The sequence below is a fragment of the Triticum urartu genome, chromosome 6 (genome assembly GCF_003073215.2).
Source record: "Triticum urartu cultivar G1812 chromosome 6, Tu2.1, whole genome shotgun sequence".
NCBI classification, from domain to species: domain Eukaryota; kingdom Viridiplantae; phylum Streptophyta; class Magnoliopsida; order Poales; family Poaceae; genus Triticum; species Triticum urartu.
The window spans coordinates 23,426,820-23,451,102 of NC_053027.1; the positions used below are offsets into that span (position 1 = coordinate 23,426,820).

The 24,283-nt window shown below is 46.5% G+C and overlaps 1 protein-coding gene across 2 annotated transcripts; it reads left to right on the forward strand.

Annotated features, from left to right (window-relative positions):
* Window positions 1-4,270: 4,270 nt before the first annotated feature.
* LOC125515138 (probable protein phosphatase 2C 21) lies at window positions 4,271-8,880 on the forward strand. Of its 2 annotated transcripts, none has more exons than XM_048680577.1 (12): window positions 4,271-4,372; window positions 4,449-4,564; window positions 5,608-5,732; window positions 5,832-5,901; window positions 6,275-6,380; window positions 6,578-6,683; window positions 7,351-7,467; window positions 7,581-7,716; window positions 7,803-7,867; window positions 7,954-8,006; window positions 8,246-8,300; window positions 8,382-8,880. In XM_048680577.1, the coding sequence occupies exons 3-12, from the start codon at window positions 5,640-5,642 to the stop codon at window positions 8,541-8,543; spliced, it is 963 nt and encodes a 320-aa protein (XP_048536534.1). In that variant the 5' UTR covers window positions 4,271-4,372; window positions 4,449-4,564; window positions 5,608-5,639; the 3' UTR covers window positions 8,544-8,880. The 2 variants fall into 2 exon arrangements, with proteins under 2 accessions (XP_048536534.1, XP_048536533.1); XM_048680576.1 differs by having other exon boundaries at window positions 5,624-5,732.
* Window positions 8,881-24,283: the final 15,403 nt, after the last annotated feature.

Here is a 24,283-nt window from a genome sequence, read left to right on the forward strand (position 1 = left end):
CTGCAGTTTTTGTTTTTCTTTGTTTTTAGGTTTTTCTTTTCGTTTTACAGGTTATTTCATTTCTTTATCGGCTTTCACTAGTTTTTTCATTTCTTCACTTTTCTTTGCCTTTTTTGTTTCTTTCTTGGTTTTTATTGATTTCTTGCTTTTCTTTAATATTTTCTTCGCTCTTTCTTGGTTTTTATCGATTTTCTTTGTCATTCTTTCTTTTTCTCGGTTTTGATTGTTTCCCATTCTCATGCACAGGTTCCTTTTTCCTTTCTTTTTCTTTGTTTCCTTTTCGGTTTTTATTGGTTTTGTTTTTTGGTCTTTTCTTTCTTTTTTTGGTACTCCCTCCATTCCACAATGTAGTGCTTCCTCAATCCCCGTGCTTCAACTTTGACCGTAAATTTAACTATTAAGACCGATTGCGGTGGGGGCAAAAGTTATATCAGTGAATTCGTATTCGAAAGAAGTTTTTAATTATGTAACTTTTTCTCCCACCTCAATCGGTCTCGTTCGTTAAATTTATGGTCAAAGTTCGACCTCGGGAAGCGGGACGCACTATATTTTGGAATGGAGGGAGTATAGAATAGGAGCATTTTTATACTCATTAAATATTTTATTCAAATACATGAAACTTTTTTTGTGTACACCTTGAACACTGTTTCAAATTCATCATTAACATTTTTTAAACATATTTTGGTGATGTCAACTTTATTATATGCATTCAACATTTTCGTGTACACCAGGAACTTTTTATACATGTTAATTATTTTTCAGATACATGCTTAGCATTTTTTTAAATACTACTTTTTATGTACACAATGTACATTTTGTATATATCAGGAACTTTTTTAAGACATATTTAACCTTTTAAATATTTGATTAATTTTTTTATACACGGTCACAATTTTATAAAATTTATGGTTTTATTTCCAATTTTTTAAATATACGTTCTACACATTGTTTAACACATTTAAATTTTGTAAATACATGAACATTTTATCATATGTATGTTTTGATGACTGCTTTTTTCACACACCTTATACATTTTCCATATACATTTGAAACATTTTTTATACACGTTTAACATTTTTAAAGTGCATTATTAATATATTTTAAACACATGTTTTTGAACATTTATTGTTCGAATATGTGTTAAATATGTTTTTCTAATATGTCTTGATTTCCCCCAGATGTTTTCAACATTTTTCTTAATGTTGCACCAGCACTTTTGTAACACCGCACAAACATTTTTTCAATCCTAAGTATTTTTCCAAATATATAGATAAATAAATAACTATATATATATCAAAAAAAGAAAAAAAATGAGATAGAGGAACGAACTATGGAAGCAAACAAATGAAATATGAAATGAACTATCAGTCTTACCTGGCTGCCCCATTCTCACGTTGCTTAAAGCTAGGGGACGCTTTATCTCGCTTCAAGCGAGACAAAGGCGCACTCGTCACCTAGCGCGTTGTCCGCCATTTTCCTTTTTCTTTTTGAGGCAAGGCTATGATCCTGAGGCTTGGGCCAGTTTTTTTCGTGCAGGATTCTGCAGAATCACGATTCTGCATAATTTATCCCAGAATCATGACTCTGCAAAATTTCTCCCAGAATCTACTTCCCATAGAATCTGTCGTCGAGTTCTATTCTGAGATTGCAATTTGAGAGTGTGGAATGAGTGTGTGTGCTTAAATGTCTGTACTACCCTTAGACAAAAACTATTTGATGAATGGTTAACACTGTTGTTTCGAATAGTATCTTATTGAATATGAGCACGAAAGTGATTTACAAATATCATAAAGCGCTAAATATTACAATTAGAATGGTTTTAAAGTTTTGTTTGTAACAAAAGTGGATGAACTAAATAGAACATGAATAATCTCAATATACGAGACTACCAGCAATAGCATCACGTATTGCGGTCATGGTACCATCATCTTCTCGTGGCAGAGCGTTGGCACCTGTAAAACAAGAATGGAGGTTGCACATATGCATCATTGTTATACTTGTCAAAAGACTCATCATGTAACTTGCTAGCATTAATCCAATTGTGGACATATATACGTGCAATGACAATCATCTTGTGGGTCTCTGGCTTGTACCCTGGTATGTCTCCGAGAATTTGTCATTTCGTCTTGAGAACACCAAATGCTCTTTCGATGATATTTCACAAAGAGAATGCTGATGGTTGAAAGTCTCATGTATCCCCACCGACGGGTGTTGTTAGAAATCTGGTACATGGTATTGTTGCCCTTTGTATCGTGCTAGATATCCAACCCTGTTTGGATATCTAAAGTACACAATGTAATATTTATCTACAGTGGGACAACAAAAGACATTAGAAATTTACGACATACCATCCTGTATATAACAATATGGACATACAAGAGATTACCTATGGGGGTTGTGGAAAATGATCATAACAAACTATATCATCGCTCCATACATGTGTGTCATGAACATATCTGAGCCATCCAGGAACAACAAACGTGAACCTCATATCAAATCAATACATTTTCACTTGTATAACCTTTCCTATTCCTGTGTTGGAGCTCCAACTCATTGGTTACAACCACTTCAATGTGTGCTCCATCTATGGCTCGATAGCATGTTGGAAATAAGGCCAATATTTTTTGTAAGCATTGGGTGAGGTTCAAAAAAAGTTGGATCAATTGGTCTAATGTAATCATCACCCATAGTGGTCTGACATGTACCCACAAAATCAAGTTCTTTTCCCTCAAGATTTTTCAGACCGAGATTTTTCATAATCTGCTCAAAAGAACCGGGCCTTATAGTATGCTCATCGATGAAAAAGATAGTCTCTGGTTTGGGCTGTGCCAGGTCACTGCGATGCTCGGGCTGGGCCTCTTTTCGCCAAAACTGGCCCAGTAGATTGCTTTGGGACCCGAGCCGAGCCCAACCATGTTCCGTTTCATTTATAGCAGAGGCAGAGGATTTGTACCCTGGTATGCCTTCGAGAATTTGCCAATTCGTCTTGAGAACACTAAGTGCTCTTTCAATGACATTTCGCAAAGAAGAATGACGATGGTTTGATGTCTCATGTCTCCCCACCGATGGGTGCTGTTAGATATCCGACCCCTCTTTGGATATCCGAAGTACACAATGTAATATTTATCTACAGTGGGACAACAAAAGACATTAGAAATTTATAACATGCCATCATGTATACAACAATATGGACATACAAGATATTACCTGTGGGGGTTGTGGAAAATGATCATAACGAACTATATCGTCGCAAAAAGTATGTTTCTAATCTCGAGCCAAATGCTCCTACCATGAACAATAAAACCGTAAAAAATAGATTTTTTTTCAAAACATTCTGATTTTTCTTGGCAAACTTTAAGAAATGTTTGAAGTGCATTCAAATTATGATCACGAAATCACATTGGAGCAAGTCGTGGCGAAAAACAAAACAAAATCGTAGCTAAAAAATGCGTTTGGAAGTAACATTTTTAGAGTACCGGTTTTGTTTTTTTACCACGCCTTGCACAGATGTAATTTTGTGATGAATTTTTACATGCACTCCAAAAATTCTTTAAAGTCTGTCACACAAAAAAATAGAATTTTAATAATTTTTTAATTTTTTAATTTACTATTCATGCAGGAGCATTTGAGCTCGAGCTTAAAAACTCCACATCCTATCATCGCTCCATACATGTGTGTCATGAACAGATCTGAGCCATCCAAGAACAACAAACGTGAACCTCATATCAAAATCACAACATTTTCACTTGTGTAACCTTTCCTATTCCTGTGTTGGAGCTCCAACTCATTGGTCACAACCACTTGAATGTGTTCTCCATCTATGGCTCCAATAGCATGTTCGAAAAGAAGGCCAAAACTTTTCTTCTAAGTATTGGGTGAGGTCGAAAGAAAGTTGGATCAATTGGTGTAATGTAATCATCGGCCATGCGGTTTACACACTTCAAAATCTCATGAAACTTTTTGTTAATGATAGAATGACTACGTGCGAACCGATCTGTGACATTGTCAGTGGTCAGACATGTACCCACCCCCCCCTCACAAAATCGAGTTAGTTTCGCTCAAGATTTTCGATAATCTGCTCAAAAGAACTGGGCCTTATAGTTTTTTTTTGAGACAACTGGGCCTTATAGTATGCTCATCGACGAAAACGACAGTCTCTGGTTTGGGCTGTGCCAGGTCACTGCGATGCTCGGGCCGGGCCTCTTTCCGCCAAGACTGGCCCAGTAGACTGCTCGGGGACCCGAGCCGAGCCCAACCACGTCCCGTTTCGTCTACAGCAGAGGCCGAGGACGCGGTGCTCTCACTTGGCTTCGCGGGAGGGGAGGGAGACGTCGTCGTCGTCGTCGGCGTCGGTTGCGTCTCCACTCCGCAGGTTAGCCGCCGGCCTACTCCTCCCCCCACCTAGGGTTTGGTGCTTCATCAACCAGAGCTGTCGTTGTTCCTCACAGGAGCCGCAGCCGCAGGCACCGCCGCCTCCCTCCTCCTCTCCGGCGAGCTCAGCGCGGCGGCCCCCCTCGCCGCGGAATCCGCTGCTCGTCCCGCTTCCGCACGTCCGCAGGTCCAGGTGAGAAGCACGCCCCCCCTCCTTCCCCCTCCCCTCCCGCAGCAGCAGAGGGCACGCATTTTCGGCTGGGTACCGTACGCTCCAGGGTGAATGTTCGGATTTGGGATCGGAATTTTTTCCGGGAAAGTTGTGAGCTGAATCAGCGAGCCGGCTGTTCTTAGTTATTCGTGTGATTTTATAAATGTCTGTACTCGAGGAAGGGGAGGGTTCAGCAAGGGGATTTGGATGGGGAGGGTTCGGCAAGGAGCCTGATTGCTGCTTAGTGCTCTAGATGGTGATCTTCTTACTAAGTGGCATGTAATGTCACTTGACATGTTTCTATTGCGTTGCTTAGCCCATGACATTGCTGTAGCATGAGTTCTGCTGTGTGATGTTCCTTCTACGATGACAGATTCTGTCTGTCCATGCATTTGTAACTGAATCACCTGCTGATGTCAAGATTCGTTTGCTATAATATATAGTTACTCACGTTCCTACTTGCTGGTATGGTTCATGAATGCTTCCTAATGGTGCCAATCCTTATAATTTTCCTAGTCTGTGCGAAAAATTGGTTGCTGACCCATTATGTAGATATATCTCACCTTGCTGGTGTCAATATTCAGTTGCTTCCACAAAGTTAATTGTTCAAGTACTAGTTGGTTCCTGCTCTAAACCATTTGTAATCATGTCACCTGCTGATGTTGAGATTCATATGTTATAATGTATAGATTACTTGAGTTCTTAGTTATTGGTGTGATTCATGAATGCTTGTTTATGGCGCCATGGCTGTATTTGTTTCTTAGTTCATACCAAGCAGATATGGCAAATGATTAGTTGAGCTCTGGTGATTTTCTTAGTGAGTAGTATGCAATTTCACTTGACCTGCTTCTAGTGTGTTGCTTAGCCCAATCTGTGTGCAACCCGTAAGGGCTTCTCCTCGCCTCGCCCCTTCACCAAGCAGAGTTCGCATTTCATCCATAGTGTATTTCATGAACAATTGTTTTTAGATGGATGCACTGGAGAGAAGTATGAGGTTATACTTATGATCGCTGAGTAGATTTTAGTATATAATTGTTTCAGCAAAAGCGAACCCACCATGGGTCAAGGTCCGTCTCTGAGCCATGAGAATAGCTCGATCGAATATGCTGCGGGATCTAGTAAAGGATCAAACTCAAAAGTTGAAAACGTTGTGAGTATTGCACCATTTCGCACCAGTCTAGTAAAATGCTGTGAGCGATGAAGTAATGTGGTGAAATCCTAACTTTAGTTTTCTCCCTTACTTTTTCAGCATTGCACTATCCTTGATTTAGATGGCTCCAGCTCCACATCATTCTTCGGTGTTTATGATGGCCATGGAGGTTTGATTATGATTTCTGACCTTGTTACAACAATTCTGAATCTTCAATCTGTAGCATAATCATTGTTTCCAGATTTGAATTGTGCATTGAGTAATGTCTTGGAGTTTCATTTTTTTTAGCAAGTGTTGTGATTTGTGACGAATAATCCGAACATTCCTTTTGATCTCTTTTTCTCTGATAGAGGGGAAGGGTCATGGATGTATAAAAGATTCTCACTATGTTGTGTGTACCATTTCTTTCAAGTGATATATTGAAGGAAATTCAGCTAGTCATGTTCATTACATTCTTTTGGATATAAGCTTCTAGCGCATTATATTGGTTTTGCATTCTTGTTATGAAAATGCCAGATTGAGCTATGCATTTTGTGTTTCAGGAGCTGATGTAGCATTGTATTGCGCTAACAACTTCCATAGAGTGCTGGTAAACGATGGAGATTATAAGGATAATTTGGATGTGGCACTGAAGCGTGCGTTTACCAGGTTATTTAACAATCATGTAGTCAACATTCAGGCTGCATAACTGTTCTCCTTTGTTGGAGGCAGTGAAATACATAACATTGCTACTTCTTAATTTGTAACATTGTTCCTTCTTTATTTGTAACATTCATGGATATTATAAGGATAATCTGGATGAGGCACTGAAATCTGTAACATTGTTCCTTCTTAATTTGTTGTAGAATGGACGAGCAACTGGACCAAAATGATGACTGGAGGACATTGGCGAACCCTCCTGGTGTCGGTGTCAAATTGCTATGTTTTCCCAGCACCGCCCCTCGTGTCCAGGTTTGGTTTCTTCCATGATTATCAAGTAATTCTGCAAGATTGAGTTTTGAAGAAGTTGATTAGGATTCTATCTTTTGGATAATATGCATGCTGTTATTCATATAAATGGACTGGAAGGGATCAATTGCTGTAATAGGATTATGAAGGCTCTACTTTACCTATTTAAGATGTGAATCTGAGTTGGAAGTGGTATGTATATGGAGGCTTTACTCCTTTACCTAACTTCTAAGTTGGAAGTTAGAATAGTTAGTTGTGCCCAGTTTACCGAGTTAAAGACAAATTCTCTAAGTTCTCGGTTTTTTTTTGAGCCCTTAAGGACTGTATAAAAACTCCTACAGTTGTATATTAATAACAAAGGGGTAAAATACAATTACATTGTTACAATATGTACAGAGCATGACTATTTGCCTATCCCATAGATTCAAAGGCACTAGTATGAGAGTCTAGGAGTAGGGAATTGGGGCAGGAAAGATCCACAAAGTAGGAGTAGAACTAGTGAATGTCGTGGACTAGGGAGAGAATGAAATTCCAAAGTTCCATCCTAAACTCTTCTTGGTTATTACACCTCGGTTGTTTTATCATACTGCCAAAATTTAGGTATGACATGAGAAATAACTATTTCATGAGTTCGAATTACTCATCTGTTTGATTTGCTCTTATATTGAAGGGAACTCCATACATGGAAGGGAGCACAGCATGCGTGGTTCTCATTAGAGGAAACCAGATCATTCTTGGGAATGTTGGCGACTCTTGTTGTGTACTCTCAAGGGATGATAGTCGGCAGGTATAGTGACAGTTTCATTATCAAATTTCTAATACTTAATTGTCCAACTCTTTCTCATGAGAAATGTTTTCAATGAGTATCTAAGAACTCTTCGTATTTCAATTAATCTAAAGGCAACTGAGTTATCGACCAACCACACGCCAGAAAATCAGGATGAAAGGAACAGAATTAAAACTGCTGGAGGGCAACTACTCAACGTAGGTGGCGCTGATCTTGTTAATGGGATACTTCCTTTGACAAGAGCTATTGGTATAGACTTACTTGATTTTCTTTTTGGTCGGTTGCATAATTGCATTAGTTTCACTGCACTGACATTTTGCATACTTGCATTTCAGGTACCTTCCGTTTCAAGCCACCTTCTGCAGGACATATTGTGACATGTATTCCAGACATGCACATTGTAAGTTTGTTGTTTAAAGGTGTTCGTGGAGTATAAAAACTTGTTTCCATGGGTGTGTTATAATGGGAATCAAATTTTTTTGCTAGGCGGACATCACTCATGATACCAAGTATCTTCTTATAGCAAATCGCGCATTCTGGTTAGTCCCCTGCTAAAATAAGTGGTTACTTGAAATGTGTGCTTTATTCATCTTGCAAGAGCTTAATTAATAATCTTATCAGTTCATAAAACATTCACACCAATAAGATCATCTGAAGTTGTGGAATAACATATCTTGTGCCGTAGTATTCTACTCAGCTGGGGGAATGCTTTCAGACATCATTTATATTGCTCTTAATGCTAAAACATTGGACTTTTTTGTTCCCCTCCCCCTTTCAGGGATACCACTCCTATATCAAGTGAGATGGCTGTCAAGTATTTGAGGCAGTATTCTGTAAGCCCTTTTTTACTCATTCATTTTTGCTGTTGTTAATTGATGTGGCTTATGCCTAACAAATATGTTGTGTCAACACAGGGGAGCTATAGTGTTGCTAGCATGTGCGATAAGCTTCTGAATCTTTGCCGCAACCCGGTGGACAACTTGACGCTGATACTGGTTTACTTCAAGCCGAGTGCCAGGCTCCCACGTCCGGTCCCGCCTGCTCCCACCAACTTGCCCGTGCCCGTGGTTGGCTAGCGAGCTGCACGTAGGGAGCTCTGAGTGGAGTCTTGATCGAGAGGATAGAGGGAGCTCATGGGCCTGGAAGTTCTGCAGTGCTATATGTTTCATGTCTTGATGTGATGCCATACGAGAATGATGATAACATGGCGTAGGTACGAGTTGTTCAGCTTACACTAGTACTGATTGGTGCATGCTTACTGAGATCTGTTTAAGAGATTTTGCTTTGGAGTTGGGTTCTTCACGCGCTTAGTTTTCCGCGTTTGACCTGATACTGTAGTTTCTAAGAATTCCTATGTGTTGCAGAGTACTATGCCTTTCTGAATCTGAATCGCACTGAATTCTTGTTTCTGTAGATCGACTAGTGCTTCTGTAGTTGCTCACCGCCTTCAGAATTCTTGTTTGCTATTCTATATATTAACCCCAGCCTAGTGTAAGTAACAAAACTAGAATCCATCAGCAATGCCAAATGAAGATCATTTACTTACTCGTAGAGCTCTAGAGCACGTCATCTTTTTAACGAGTATATTGCTTAAAACCATCACAATTTGTGGCTAGTGTAACAGGTTGCCACCTACAAATAACCACCAACTCTGCGGGAGTTAAATGGAACCACACGATTGACTGAAAACCACCACTTTACTTTCGTGACATTTTGCACTGAACCGAAAATTTGATAGTGGCAAAAAACATTGAGCCATTTTCTGAGCACGTTTTTTTTCCAGGAAAACGCAAGAAGGGCTTGCATTTCATTGCTTTGGAAAGGAAGGGAGTCTCGGTTACAATCCTCCTAGGAGGGAATTACAGTGTCTGGGGGCACATCAGTGCACGTCCCAAGTTTGCGGCAAGATGGCACGAAGCCCTAGGGCGCCGGCTTTGGCCCAAAGGGCGGCCTCATCTTTGATCTTCGTGAGCAAGTCGGACGTCGAGGGTTGGCCTCTGTTGAAGACGCAATCGTTGCGGTGCTTCCATATCATCCATGGGACGAGGAGGGTCACGGAGGCGAGGCCCTTGCGCATGGGCATTGGGGTGTCATGTCGCGCCGTGCGCCACCAATCATTGAGAGAGATCTCTCGGTCGGGCGGGGTGCAGGGGAGTCTGAGCCAGTGCAGTACGTCGTGCCAGATCTGCCTGGCGAATGGGCAGGCGAGGATGAGGTGGTGCATGGACTCGGGGGCCTGGTCGCAGAGGAGGCATCGTGCGGGGTGCTGCAGGCCGCGACTGGCGAGGCGGTCGGCTGTCCAGCACCGGTCCAGGCGGGCGAGCCAGTGGAAGAAACGGACGCGCGGGGGCGCCAAGTTCTTCCAGGTGAGCTTCCATGCGTCGCAGCGCATGGAACCGTTGAAGGTGGCGAGGTAGGCCGATTTGGCGGAGTAGACGACGCCGCTTGTGTTCCACTTCCAGATGAGGCGGTCTGGCTCGCCGGAGAGGGTCGTGGCGTTGATGGCTTGCCAGAGCTGTAGGTATTGTCCGATCTTGTGCATGCCGATCGTGCCGCGAATGTCCCGTGCCCATTGGTTGGCCTGGAGTGCATCGGCAACGGTCCTAAGCTTGCGGCGGCGCTTGGGAATGCGCGCGTAGAGGAGCGGCGCAATCTCACAAACAGAACTCCCGCCAATCCATCGGTCTTCCCAGAAAAGGGCCTCCGTGCCGTTCCCTAGCTGCATGGTGGTAGATGCGAAGAAGAAGGCACGCTCCTCGCCAGTGAACTGCAGGTCGAGGCCGGCCCATGCTCTGGTGCTGTCCGTGCAGCTGAACCACAACCAGCGGGTGCGGAGCGCGAGGCTGGTACGGCCAAGGTCGCGCACGCCGAGGCCACCAAGCGGGAGCGGCCTAGCGACGCGTTGCCAGTTGACGTGGCAGTGACCTCCGTTTGCCTCCGCGCGCCCAGCCCACAAGAAGCCTCGCTGAATTTTCTCGAGTGCCCGGATGGTCTTCTTGGGGGGCGCGAGAGCAAGTAGCTGGTGAATCGGGATTGCGCCGAGGATGGCCTTGACGAACACGAGGCGGCCGACTTTGTTCATGAGATGCGCCTTCCAGGTGGGTAGCATGCCGGCCGTTTTGTCGACGACGGGCTGTAGCTGTATGGCCGTGGGGCGATGCAGACTTAGGGGGATGCCCAGATATGTGATCGGGAACTCGGCGAGGGGGCAGCCCAGCAGGTTGACCGCGGGCGCGACCTCATCAGCGGCGCATCGGATCAAGGTGGCGGAGCTTTTGGCATAGTTGACGAGGAGGCCTGAAGCTCGGCCGAAGAGGAGCAGGATGCTCTTGACGGCCGTGATGTCGCCGACGGTGGGGTGGCAGAATAGGATCACGTCGTCAGCGTAGAGGGAGACCGAGGGGACCGGGCGCCGGGGGTGCAGCCGCTGTAGGATGCCCAGCTCCGTGGCACGGCGGAGGAGGCGACCGAGCGTGTCGACGGCGAGGACGAATAGCTGCGGGGACATGGGATCGCCTTGGCGGAGGCCACATCGGTGCCAGATTGGGGGGGGGTCTCCGTTGATGAGCACCTTGTGCTGGCCGAGGAGAGCAATATGGCGATCCACTCCATGAAGCGGTGGCCAAAGCCGTACTATCGGAGGACCTCGAATAAGAATGGCCAGCTGATGGTGTTGAAGGCACGGGCCAGGTCCAGCTTAAGGAGGGCGCGAGGGGCCCCAAGTTGGTGCAGAAGGCGCGCGGACTGGCGCACGAAGATGAAGTTGTCGTGCAGGCTGCGCCTGGGGATGAATGCGTTCTGGCAGGTGCTGACGAGGCTACAAAGCTTCGGCACGAGGCGGAGCGAGAGAACCTTGGCGAAGATTTTGGCGATGACGTGAATTAGGCTGATGGGCCTAAAGTCGCCAAGGCCATGTGTGTCCGCGCGCTTCGGGAGCAGGGTGAGCAGAGCCTGATTGAGGGAGCAGAAGCCTCGGCCGCGCATCTCATATAGCCGTTGGAAAATGTCGACGAAGTCTTGCTGGACGATGGGCCAGCACGCGCGCAAGAATTCGGCGTTGTAGCCGTCCGGGCCGGGAGCCTTCCGAGCAGGGAGGCGTTTTACCGCGTTCCAGATTTCCTCGGCGTCGAATGGGGCGTCGAGGTCGTCGAGGTTTGTGGGCGTGATCAACTTGGAGAGGTCGAGGCTGCAATCGCGGGGTGTCCCGCGGCCGAGCAGGGCGTCGAAGTGTGCATAGGCCGCGGCCGCCATGTCACAGGGGGTGGAGATCGGGGCACCGTCCACTATGAGGCTGTGTATCCGATTCTTCTGCTGGCGATAGGTACATTGCTGATGGAAGAAAGAGGTGTTGGTGTCGCCGTCTTTGAGGGTCGCGATGCGCGCGCGCTGTCGGGCGATGGTGCGCTCAAGAGAGGCAAGGCCGAGGTAGGAGGCCTTGATCTGCCGACGGAGCCAGTCTTCGTGTGGGGACAGGGGTCGGCTCTCCTGCGCCGTGTCAAGCCTGAGAAGGAGCTCCCTGGAGATTGCAAGCTTGAGGCGAACGTTGCCAACGGTTCGCGTGCTCCAGCTAGTGAGCTTGCACGCGATGATTTGCATACGCCGCATGAGTCGCCGGAAGGGGTCGTCGTCGTGGACAGAGTGCCACGCGCCCGCCACGATGTCGTGGAATCCGTCCAATCGCGTCTAGAATTCCTTGAAGTGGAATCGTCGATGACCCGGCGACACCGGTTTGCAATCAAGCAACAAAGGGCTGTGATCGGAAACAACGGAGGCGAGACATCGGAGGTGGCACTCCCCATGCAGTTCCTCCCAGTCGGGGGTACAGAGGACGTGGTCAAGGTGCACCAAGGTTGGGGGTGACTGCTCGTTGGACCACGTGAAACGCCGGCCGTTTAGGTAGACCTCTTTGAGCGCGAGGTCATTGATAGTACGCCGGAACCGACCCATCATGCGGCGATTGAGGTTGCCGCTGCTCTTGTCTTCGTCATGGTAGATGAGGTTGAAATCACCGCAAAGCATCCAAGGTCCATCGCAAGCCGCCCGGACGTCACGTAGCTCCTGAAGGAAGGCGATCTTGTCGGCGTCGAGCTACGGCCCATAGACCACGGTGATCCACCACGGCGTGCCCGCGCCGGATGGGGTGGACACCTTGGCCGTCAAAGTGTTTGACATGAACTCAGGGTCCGAGATGGCCACCTCCCTACTTTTCCAGGCAAGCAAGATGCCGCCACGGGTGCCGTCCGCGGGGAGGTAAACATAGTCGTCGAATTCCGAGCCGAGTGCTTCGAGGACAGTCGATGAGCAAACCAAATTCATCTTTGTTTCTTGAAGGCAAACGATGGATGCATTAGCGGTTACAACAAGTGAGCGAATGGCGGTGCGGCGGGCACGCGCGTTGAGGCCGCGCACATTCCATATGAGGATCTTTGGCTCGTGATCCATGGAGAAGAGGTCGACAGGGGGCGCGGTCATGCCTCGATCGGGCTGCCGGCGACCACCGTGGTGATCGGCGCAATCATGGGATCCGCGGGTAGCTCGCGATCAACTAGCGCTGCGATGGCCGAGAGGATGGGCAGAGGGATGGGCGTGGCGAAGAGGCCTTCGTACACCTTCATCTCGGCCGATGTGATCCGTTGGTCGACCCCAACGACGCCCAGGGTGCGTAGGATGTGGATCTGCGAGCGTCTCTCAGCAGTTGGCGGGGCTGCGGATTTGCAAGTCAGGGATGCAACCGAGCGTCCATGCCGCGGGGTGAAGTTGGGAGGTACGCGTTGCGGGCGTCTGCCGGGGGGTGGGAGGGCGGCATCGATCTGTTTGGTGGCGGCGGCGAGGCAGTCTCCCAGAGTCCAGGAGGTGGGTGCCGGCGCTGGCGCACGTGGGCGAGAGCGGCGAAGGGTGATTGGGGGGGGGAGGCGAAGCATGCAGGCGGGCACGACGACGTGGTGTTGGGCTCGACGGAATGCGTCGTGTGCGTGCCTCCATGCAGGGCCGTCGCCTGCACGTCGGTGGGCCTCCGTCTGCCCTGCGCCATGATGGGCCTCATGCTGGGCCTCGGGCGGGTGTGGCGTCGCGACAGCTGAACGGGGCGTGGCTGGCACGTCCGTGCATGGGTGGGCCCCCATGGGATCCTCCCGTTGCTCCAGCTGTCGGCGCTTGGGTCACCAGGGCGGAGATTCGGTCCATGGACCGGTCAGCAGCGAGCGTAGTAGCGCCAGGGGGAGACAGCGACAGAGCGCTACTTTGCCCCGACAGCGGATCAACTGCTGGCGTCGAAGGGTGGGAGTCTGGCACCTCTAACGGCTGATATTGGAGGGATTCGCAGTGAACAGTGCCTGCAGCTGAATCTACTTGGTTCTGGAACCATCGCTGCACCGTGTCATACCTTCCTGAAAAGAAGACATATGCCTCCTCTACTATGCTGCAATTGTCAGGTTGTGATGAGTAAAAAAAAGAGTTGGTTGTGAGCCGATGTGAGATGGTCTGGAGGAGGAACTAAAGTTGAAGTAAACAATTTGTGGGTTCCACCACGTACTTTTTTTATATTCTTCAAAAATTTCTAAATGACCGCAGGCAGTAGTTGCATTTTATACTACCAATTAGTAAATTTCTAAACTCTATTTCGTGTGCATCAACAATATTTTTTTTGCTCGGAATTCATTTTTCAAAGTATTTTTTGGTGGAATCCCACCATACTCTTAAGACGTGCATTGCACGTGCATACACACTAGTAAGAATTTGTTTTTGACTATCGATTGTTATACATGTTGGCTACAGATGACATGGCACTTTCTTATAGTCAACTGTTGGCTATACTATTAAGTAATATTAACCATGCCCTTATACACCTAGACGGAGGGATTAAATCGGGATGACTTGCAAGCGGGCAGAGGAGATGTAAGAAATGGTTCATCGTAAGTCTTTCACCAGTACTGTAGTAAAAATTCATACATGGAAGATTCTAGACTAAACCATAAACGGATACACTTTTATTCATGCGCGATACTCCAATAGAGCAAGATCCTGCATGGAAGTCTCCACATGCTTAGACAGCGGATTACATTGAGGGAAGACTAATGATCAACATTTAACTTGATAATGCGTATGTCTAGGTGAACCTCCTTGGAGTCCTCGTGCACCGCGTCGGCGGGTCAAGGATGCCATGGGTTTTCCAAGTCCATATTGGCGGGATAGTCCCAGCTCCCTAGAGTCCAAGTCTGTTCGATGAGGCCGGTGTCGCTGCCCACGTGACCCAGAGGGGTAGTAACACTGACCACGCACCCGTACATCGGCCTCGTGTCAGTGCCTGCGTCATCGGCGTCGTCCCTGACGCACATTACAGAGACGGGGCGGCGGCCTGCGCAGGCCTCGCTGGTGCCCACGATCAAGAGGAAGACGCTGCTGTCCTCCTCCGAGACTAGCAGGCGGCGGTGATCCTCTAGCGACTCCGGCATGGTGAACGGGTAGCACGTCTCGTACTTGATGTTCTCCGCCAAGGGCCAGCAGTGGCCGCTGCATGCATCCGTGAGGTGATGCACCATGTCCGTTGGCAAGCCACAAAATGGCATCGGGCAGTCATAGCAGTGGAGGAAGGGCTCCTTGGAGGCATCGACCAGGCCGTCCATGAAACGGGAGTGGCTGTAGGGGACGTTGCGCCAGTTGAATATATGAGCAAGTTACTACGAGATTTAATCCGAATAAGCACAAAATAAATCATGACGGCTATAACAGAGACGAAACTAATCATGTGGATTAGCATAGTAGTAGTATACAGAGTAGAAACATGAATTCTACGACGATTTCGAACAGGAAGGATAGAAACACATACGGTGCAATGGGAACAGCACCGTTGGCGTTGAGGTTGTCGCCCCAAACACCACGTAGACACGGGCCCTATTTGGATACTCTAACTCAGTTACAGGTTAGTGTTAGATTCTAACCTTGAACTAGCTCCAAACTAACTCTAACCAAAAGTTGTTTGGATGGCAGGGTTAGATGGAGTGCAGATACGGCGAGGCGCCTTCATGGGCAGTGCGAGATGGAGGGAGGAAGAGGACGAGAAGCTTCGAGGAAGTGGGGTGGGATCTACACGGGAAGAGTGAGAGAAAAATGTGTTTTTTAGTGGTCCCGATAAGAACTAACTCAAATAAGCACCTCTTGGGTGGGTTAGTTTTTTGGGGTGGGTTAGATGGATCTAACCCAAACTAACCCTCCTGTTTGGATATTTTTGGGCTAGTTGAGTCCAAACTAACCCAAACTAACTCTAACCCATGGATCCAAACAGGGCCACGGTCTTTGAGCACGGTTCGTAGTCGTTCCACGCTCGGGCATTGAAGTTTGTAACTATTTGAGATTAGAATATACTACTCCTCCGGTGCTAGTAGTAGAGCAGAGTCCTACTCTACTACTCTACTCAAGCAAGTTAGGGCATAGCACTGTTGGGAGTACCAGTACTGTGATCACTCAAGCAAGTTTTCTGGCATCGACATGACCCTACGCTGCTGGTATGTGTCTCATAAGTCAAGTAGCGTGCTGTAGTCATTATCACCTGTCCACTTCCCGCAGCACATATTCGCTTCTCCATCTTTGTCCGCACATAATCTCGTCCAATCTTCCATCCCCGCTAAGGCGCCTCCCCCCTCGTCCGAAACCCAAGCACTAACAATGGCAGAACCGAGCAGCGTCCGCCGAAAGAGTGGCTGGAATTCGCTCCCCACAGAGGTAATCAAGCTCATTGTTTCGCGTGTGGACAATCTCAGTACCATGCAAGGATCATGATGGCAGCGCGGTTTTGTTCATTAGGCAAAATTATGTGTACACAACGTACCATGCGTCTATGCGTGCACCATACCCTGATATGTGCCGCCACGCTCTGCAGCCCAAAGTAGGAGAGATGGTCGCAAGTATCAGACTTCGACCTGCTGGCTGGAGTTTCCCCCGTCAGGTACCCATGTGGTTCAAGCCGTCAGCCAATCTCCACAGCTTAATAAATAGTAACGTCTAACTGAGCCAGTTAGTTAGATGCGTACACTTTGTGTAGTAGGATCTTTATTTAGTTTGATGCATACACTTGTTCTTTTTTGGTAGCCCTTTTGTAATGATGGCTGATGTTTGGTTTGGAAGAGAGAGTTGCGTCTTCACTCTTCTGGCTGACTTACTGCTTCTGTTGCACCCCCAGCCCTGGTTGCTGCTGCTGCTGTTTTCAATGTACAATCAGTAGTATATTTCGTCTGTTGGTTGAATAAATGTGTTGTTAGAATGACAAACACAATGTTTTGGAAGTCGTTGCACGGTTCGATCCTTTACTGCCCCGTACCGTACGTAGCGCATACTATTTTTCGTACGGAACACATTTTCCACTTGTTGATAACATGCAGCCCACTGATGAAGGCCCAATAGAGAAGCCTATAATTTACTAGAAGGGAGGCTCTCACATGAATCCGGTCCACGTACATGCTCATGGTCCCCTAAACATAAATAAGTAGATAAATAAATAAATAAAGCTAAATGCTCATGCACCAGTTCTTTGGGAAAATAGGTAGCCCTGTATTTCTTCTTGAAGAATACCCAAACTAGGCCTATTTGTTTTCTCCGAATTACTGGGCTGCAAATCTTTCAAGACGAGGAGGGATGCATTCCGGCCTGACTTAAGAGTATGGTCAATGTCTGTTAAAAGTAATATCAAAAGGGGTTGAAAATTCCAAAAAAATTTATAGCAAATGGGATATAAGTTTCTTTTTTTGTTTTTGTTCTTCACTGATATCTTATACGTATTTCATTGGATTTAACATGACATAGTACTAATTTATTTTAAAATTTGTTTTAGTATGGCTATTAATTTTTGGATTAAGAATATTTTGTTCACCAACAAAAATTTGTGAATTTTCAAAATTTTCCCCATATCTAGTTAATTTTTTGACCCTGGTACTGACCAGAAAATGGCCAGCAATTCTAAAAATGGAAAACGGGCTGCAATAAATTCCATATGAATTAGAAAATGAGTAAAAATTATAAAAATAATAGCAAATGGTCTGTACATGCCACAGATTTCGAGGCTGAATTGTTTACGCAAGGCTTTGTTAGTGAACACACGATTCTAGCAGTAGTGACTGTTGGATGTCCATCCAACGGCCGACGTGCTTCTTCAATCTCTGATCCTCCTGGTCCAGCCGCCTTTTTTTTAGACACTCCAGCCGCCTAAACTAGCGCCGGCAGGACTGCCTGCTCCCTCCTCTTGTGGCCTGCTGTGATGCTGCGCAGGCTTCCCCGGCCCACCCTACTCCCTCCGCTGGTCTGGCCGCACGCAATCAACTGCCTCCTTATTACACGAAAAAATATCCCTCCCATTGACATCTTGGGCGCACTGGTTGGGAGGCTGACCCATGGGCCTACTAAGTTGACGCGTACGCAGGGCTTGTCAACTTAGCCAACAAACGATTCCAGCAGCAGTAACCGTTGGATTTGAATCGAACGGTCCTGCTGCTTCTTCAATCGCTGCTCTTCTTGCACCAGCCGCCCAAACCAGCGCCGGGGAGACCGCCTGCTCCTGCCTCCAGTGGACGGTTGTGCTGCCATTGAGGCCTCATCGCCCCTACTACTCCCACCGCTCGCCAGGCCCTGCGGCGACGGCAGCCTCACATCGCAGTCGAACCAGTGAACCCTCGTACTCCTCTCCGCGTGGGCATCCACTGCCGCGTCTTCCCCGGCTCCACGTCGTCCCTTCCTAGGCCTCGCCATCATCCACCGCCTTGGTGCTCTCGGTGCGGCGTGGTCAACGTGGTCAACGACATTCCATCGAAAGAGTACTGTACGTGGAAAGGCTGACAGCTGGGTCCACAGCCACAACCCAGTTTTTTTTTGTGATTTGCCAAGTAAGTCGCTTTGTCAGACCTGTTGGGCTGCAAACCTTTCAAGACGAGGAGAGCTTTCATTCGGCTGGCCGAGAAAATGGCCCATCAGTAATGAGAAATGGGCTGTACATTTTGAAAACACATCAAACCGGCAATTAGTTTCAAATATCTCACTACAGGAATACCCCTTATAAAGCAACATACATTCTACAACATTTTAGCTATGCGTTGTAAAATTCACAATAGATACGCATATTAAAGGTTGCAGATATGCGTTGTAGATTTGCATCTCTTGACCCTATCATGGGACATATGCAAAGAAAAAAACATGAAAGGAGAGAGGGATGTGCGAGAAACAAATCCCCCGATGCCCCTCCTCTCTCCCAAATCGCTGCCACCAACCACCTCTTCACCCTCCTCCGACCTCGCCGCCGGTCCTCCCCTGCCCTCATCCCACCTCGCAGCTCCGGAGGCTAACCGATCCGCCGCATCACCCACCCACAAACTTATCCCTCTCACATCCCATCTCTTTCTTGATGCAGCTCCTCGTTGCGCCACCTGCGGCGACTGATTCAGGCGACGTCCGGCGAATCCCGCCATCGCGAAGCACAGCCTGGCGTCCCCTCACACCGTGGCGCCCTCCCATGCAGCTAGGTCCGGCGGTAGCGGCCACCAAAGCCCACCCACGACCTTCCCTTGATGGCTAGGGTTTCGGGCGTCGGCTCCAGCGCCGGTGGACATGTCGTCCTCTCGTCTGGTGAGTGAATCCCCTCCCCTGCCTTCGCCCTCTCTCTCTACCCCTTTGTCCAACCTCTGTTATTTTCTTCTCCTGTATACGTCTAGGTATGCACCCCCGATTCTATTGCAGCTAAATCTCTGTCAAAAAAGTTTGGCCTTGTGCAATTCATTGTCGAACACTGATAGGCTTGCAGATTGACTTCCTATCTCCGTTGATTTACATTTATGCACTGATTGCTATTCTATTAAATTAGTAATTATTAGATATCAATGGAGCATCAATATTTTAAAAATTCTTACACGCTGCTAAGTGCTAACTCATCAATCATTGATAGATGAGTCGTTAATCCTTTCTATTTTTTATGTAGAGAAGCACTACTTCATATATGCGGACCCCATATTAAATAGTCTATTACAAGAGTTACAATATTTAAGGAGGGATCTAGTCTTAATAGGTCTCTGTATTGCAGTTTTGATGAGTTACTAATCAAAGTTGTTGTTGCAATTTCCCACTTTTCAGGAGTCTGATGGTCAGGTTATTTAGGTGGAGGTAGTAGCTTGCTAATGGTGGCTTTCACATCCAGCTCAAATACTAGAGGACGTGGACCTGTTGGGGAAAGCACGTCCACCTTTGTGTTTAGTGAGCAGGTCAATCAATAATCCACATTGTTTCTTCTATGATGTTTCTTTGATGCTGTTGATATGATTCAGAACACTGATAAATAAGAGAGTACACATTTTCTTTGTCATTTGGTTATGTGATTGTCCTTTCATACACTGGCGGAGGGTAGTGGAGGCGAAACTGGGCCACGACCCCCCCTTCCAAAATTACAAAAAAGAATTTTATACTTGGTATATTTACTACTTTAGCGCAGCCCTGGAGATAATGCCCAGTAGCACTCTAGGAACAGCGTCCATCCCCGATTCTCCACGGCTCCGATAGACTGCTACTGCAGGGCTAGATCACTACCAGGCCACAACTATTGTGTACCATCATCCGCTGACATGATTTGAGCGACCGACCATTGCGAACTCGTCCATTCGTCTAATGACCTCCTTGGCTCCTCCTCTTTATCGACTTGTCGATTCCCTTCTTATCGGTTGGAGGCTTGGAGCTGCATGCCGCTGACGCTGGCAAGAGCCACCACACCGAATGGTGGACGCACCAGCACTAGTGCGCACTAGACATTAATCCTCTTGCTGGGTTGCAGCTCCTTGTTGATTGAAACCAAACGCCTTGGACACTGCTGGTTGGTGCTTCGTGTTTTCCTTGCTAATTTCTTGGTTAGTTTACTACAAAAAGTGTATGTCCTATTTTTTATTGGAACGGAGAGAGTAACTGAGAAGCGAGGAGTGATGATAATTTATTCATATAGATGTCCACTGCATCGGTTAAATGCTGGAAAATTTGATGCATTATAAATTCCTGATGTAGATATATAGCAACAATGGATACGACGTGTTATTTAGTCATATAATTATGGGATCCCTACAAATTATCGCTTACACATGTTCTATGATGACTAGCTTTTTCATGCATATTGTGTGTTTTTAGATGGATTTGGCCCCCTCTTGTGTTTGTCACGCTCCGTCACTACTCGCATAGCATGCGGTTATTATATATGCACTTGGGTCAAATCAATGCAAAGGATTCATCTATACCAAGTACTTATCTACTAATCTAAAAAAGGCACTTATCTACTACCGCTGTACATCATAGTGAAAATAAAACTGAATCCCAATACCCCACTTAGATGCAACCTACACCTGAGCTTTATGCATGTTCATGTGCAAACATTCGTATACTAAAGCTTGCAGCAAGCACACACACATATACACCGATAGAGGCTCACTGTTAATCATCATATTTGTCATTTGTTAACTAGAGGCTCACTGTTTTTTTGTGCGTAGGTTTCCGAAGAAAGAAATACTCAATGCCACTTGGTGGGTTTCAATGTGCCAGTCTCTACATTCATAGTACATCATTGAGTTTTACCTTCAACTATGACTATTTCCATTGAGGTGATTATTTATTTATTCCTCTATTGCTTAGATTATCTCGAACCAATTTTCAACCTCCTTTTCTGCTCTTATTCAACTATTTATGTACTCCTATCTCGCCAATGGTGTACCTGTTGTTGTGTGTAATTTAATGTGAGGCGCCGCACTCATCCGTTCCGGCACTACCGAGATGGAGGCCGACATCATGGACGGCTGGAGCTGTGAGTAGATTTGTCCAAGATATAGCGGTGTTCGTAGTCATGGTTCTGGTAACTGTCTGTGATCTCCATATGTTAACTGTTTGCGAAGATGGAAATGCAAGTAGATGCTCTTTCCCTTTTGATTTGTACATTGCTAAACTGACCACTGAGCTCATACCACTTTGATTCATAAATTGCTGAATTAAGCACATGAACTCTTGATGTCATGGTTCGTAAATTGCTGAATTTCCCATTATGTCGCTTGCACTGTTCCATACAAGTAGTGTCTATTATGCTTTTAATCCGTCAGCTAAGTAGGTACTATGTTATTATGGCTTTCTTTTAGGCCACAACCACATCTGTTTATTTTTCTCCGAGTCTATTTATGTTTGTTTTGTGACCTAAAGTAGTATATTGAGTTGTAAGGGAATACTTTCAGGTCGCAACTTTTCTTTGTAATAGTTGTAATCTAGGCGGGCAACTAATGTTTCGAAAGTAATGACCCATTGTAAGAAGTATTGTTTTTTATTTGCTGGGCAACCCATCAGTATTTGCATCATGTCGATGCATTGTGTATTAAGTTATTAACAGTTTATTTTGTTATTTTGTTTGTAGATTCAAAAGATATATGGACGATTATATGGGTGTGTGTGGCAAGTATACTGCAATGATGATGATGATGTTCCGGTTCACGATGATGACGATGATGGCTGTTTTCAGTTTTAGTTTAGTTGTAGGGATGCTTTTCCTGTTGGATGATGTTCCTCTATTAAGTTTTAGTTAAGTTGTAGGGATGTTGATGGATGATTTCAGTTTAAGTTTTGCTCTCAAGAGAATATTCAGACTATGCATCACATTTGAATGTTATTCCTCCTGTAATATCAACTATTGTAATTCCACAATTTTATTCAATATATGATTTCTTTCTCTCGTGCCTATATTTTTTTCTTCCAACTTGATATACATACTTATCACCGTTATGTGGAGCATTAATCTAATTGCTGGCAATATATAAAATATTATTCACATTTTATATGTAAAACACTTGAGCCTTACAAATTCTTTGTGGCCAAGCAATGGGATTTGAAACCCTGTAGATGAGATTTGTATTCCTGTACATTAACCACCAACGTATATGAATGTTGTAAAAGTCGGTTTTATGTGTTGTACTCTTGCAACGGTTCCTTTTACCAACGGAAGTATAGCTGTTGCATTATGAGCTAGCAACATTGGATAAGGCAACGCATCCCAAACCGTTGGTACAGACCCTAGCAACGCATATATGGACTTTTAGATACGGAAAAATGTGTTGCTATATGTGGGGTCCTGTTGTAGTGTCTTTTTTTCGTTTCGAGATTTTAAATTACATTAATTTTTGTGCGTGGAGAATTTGTTGGATTTTATATTGATATAAATTTATTTTTATTTGTTGGATTTTAAATTTATTTGTGGGGCTGTCGCTGGAGAATGTGAGTCAAAATTTCGGGATTAAAAACAGTTCGTTCCGCACCGAAATATGCAAAATTCCGTACAATTTTTTAACCGTGGCCACAGTATGGGCTGTAATGCTAACAAAAAGAATATGGGCTCTAAAAAAACCTTAATAATTAGCAAATGGGCTGTAAATTATTAGAAATAATGGCAGATGGGTTGTATGCTATTTTCCACAGATTTGAGGCTTTCCTAAAAAAAGGTTGACGCACAAGCAGTGACTGTTGGATGGCCATCCAATGGCCGTCGTGCTTCTTCAATCTCTCCAGCGATGGTGGGACTGCCTGCTCCCTCCTCCCCGTGGCCGGCTCTGCTGCCGCGCAGGCCTCACCGCCCCACTGTACTCCCATCGCTCGCCTAGCCATCCCTCTACTCACCCACACCTACTGTTATTCTCCAGCGACGGCAGACGAACCAGTAAACCCTCGTACAGTCGTACTCCCCTCCGCGTGGGAAACAACTGCCAAGTCTTCCCTGCCTCCATGTCGTTCCCTTCCTAGGCCTCGCCGTCGTCCACCGCCCTGGTGCTCTCGCGCGGCCTGGTCAACGTGGTCAACGACCGACATGCATCTGAAGTGGACTGTACGTGGAGAGGCCGACAGCTGGGTCCATGGCCGCACGCAAGGAAATGCCTCCTTATTACGCGTAAAATAATGATTCCTCCACCTGACATCCGGGACCCACCAAAAAGGCCTCTGTATTTTGCGAAAAAAACGTTATCGCCACTGACTGCTCGGACCCACTAGCTATATCTTCGCACGCAAGCAAGTGCCTCCTTATTACGCACAAAAAAATGAATACTCCCCCTGTTAGCTGGGACCCAGTATAGTGGCAGGCTGACTTGTGGGCCTACTAAGTTGACGGGGACGGAGGGCTTTGTCAACTTAGTCAATATGCACGATTCTAGCTCCAGTGACCATACAATGTCCATCCAACGGCCGTAGTGCTTCTTCAACCTCTGGTCTTCTTGCTCCAGCCGCCCAAACCAGCGCCGGTCGTGCCTCGTGCTCCTGCCTCCCGTGGCCAGTTGCGATGCGGCGGAGGCCTCACCGCCCCCTACTACTCCCATCGCTGGCAGGACATCCCTCTACTCACCAACACCCCCTGTTATTCTGCGGCGACGGCAGCCTCACACCGCAGCGAACCAGTGAACCCTCGTACTCCTCTATGCGTGGGCATCCACTGCCGCGTCTTCCCCGGCTCCGCGTCGTCCCCTTCCTAGGCCTCGTCGTTGTCCACCGCCCTGGTGCTCTCGGCGCAGCGTGGTCAACGTGGTCAAGGAACGACTTCCCTTGGACATGGATTGTATGTGGAGAGGCTGACAGCTGGGTCCACGGCCACAGCAAGCAAGTGCCTCCTTATCACGTGCAAAATAATTATTCCTCCACCTGACAGCGGGGACCCACTGGACGGGCCATCGTATTTCGCGAAAAAAATGTTTCCCCCCTGACTGCTGGGACCCACCAGCTACACATTTGCACGCAAGGAAGCGCGTCCGGAAAAAAAAACGATTCGCCCCCTGACTGCTGGGATCCACCA

Bases quoted from the DNA above. Each gene is read 5' to 3' on its own strand.
- LOC125515138 (XM_048680577.1), top strand. From the start codon at position 5,640: ATGGGTCAAGGTCCGTCTCTGAGCCATGAGAATAGCTCGATCGAATAT. The intron at 5,733-5,831 runs GTGAGTATTGCA...TTACTTTTTCAG, and splicing joins ACTCAAAAGTTGAAAACGTT to CATTGCACTATCCTTGATTT. The intron at 7,868-7,953 runs GTAAGTTTGTTG...TTTTTTTGCTAG, and splicing joins GTATTCCAGACATGCACATT to GCGGACATCACTCATGATAC.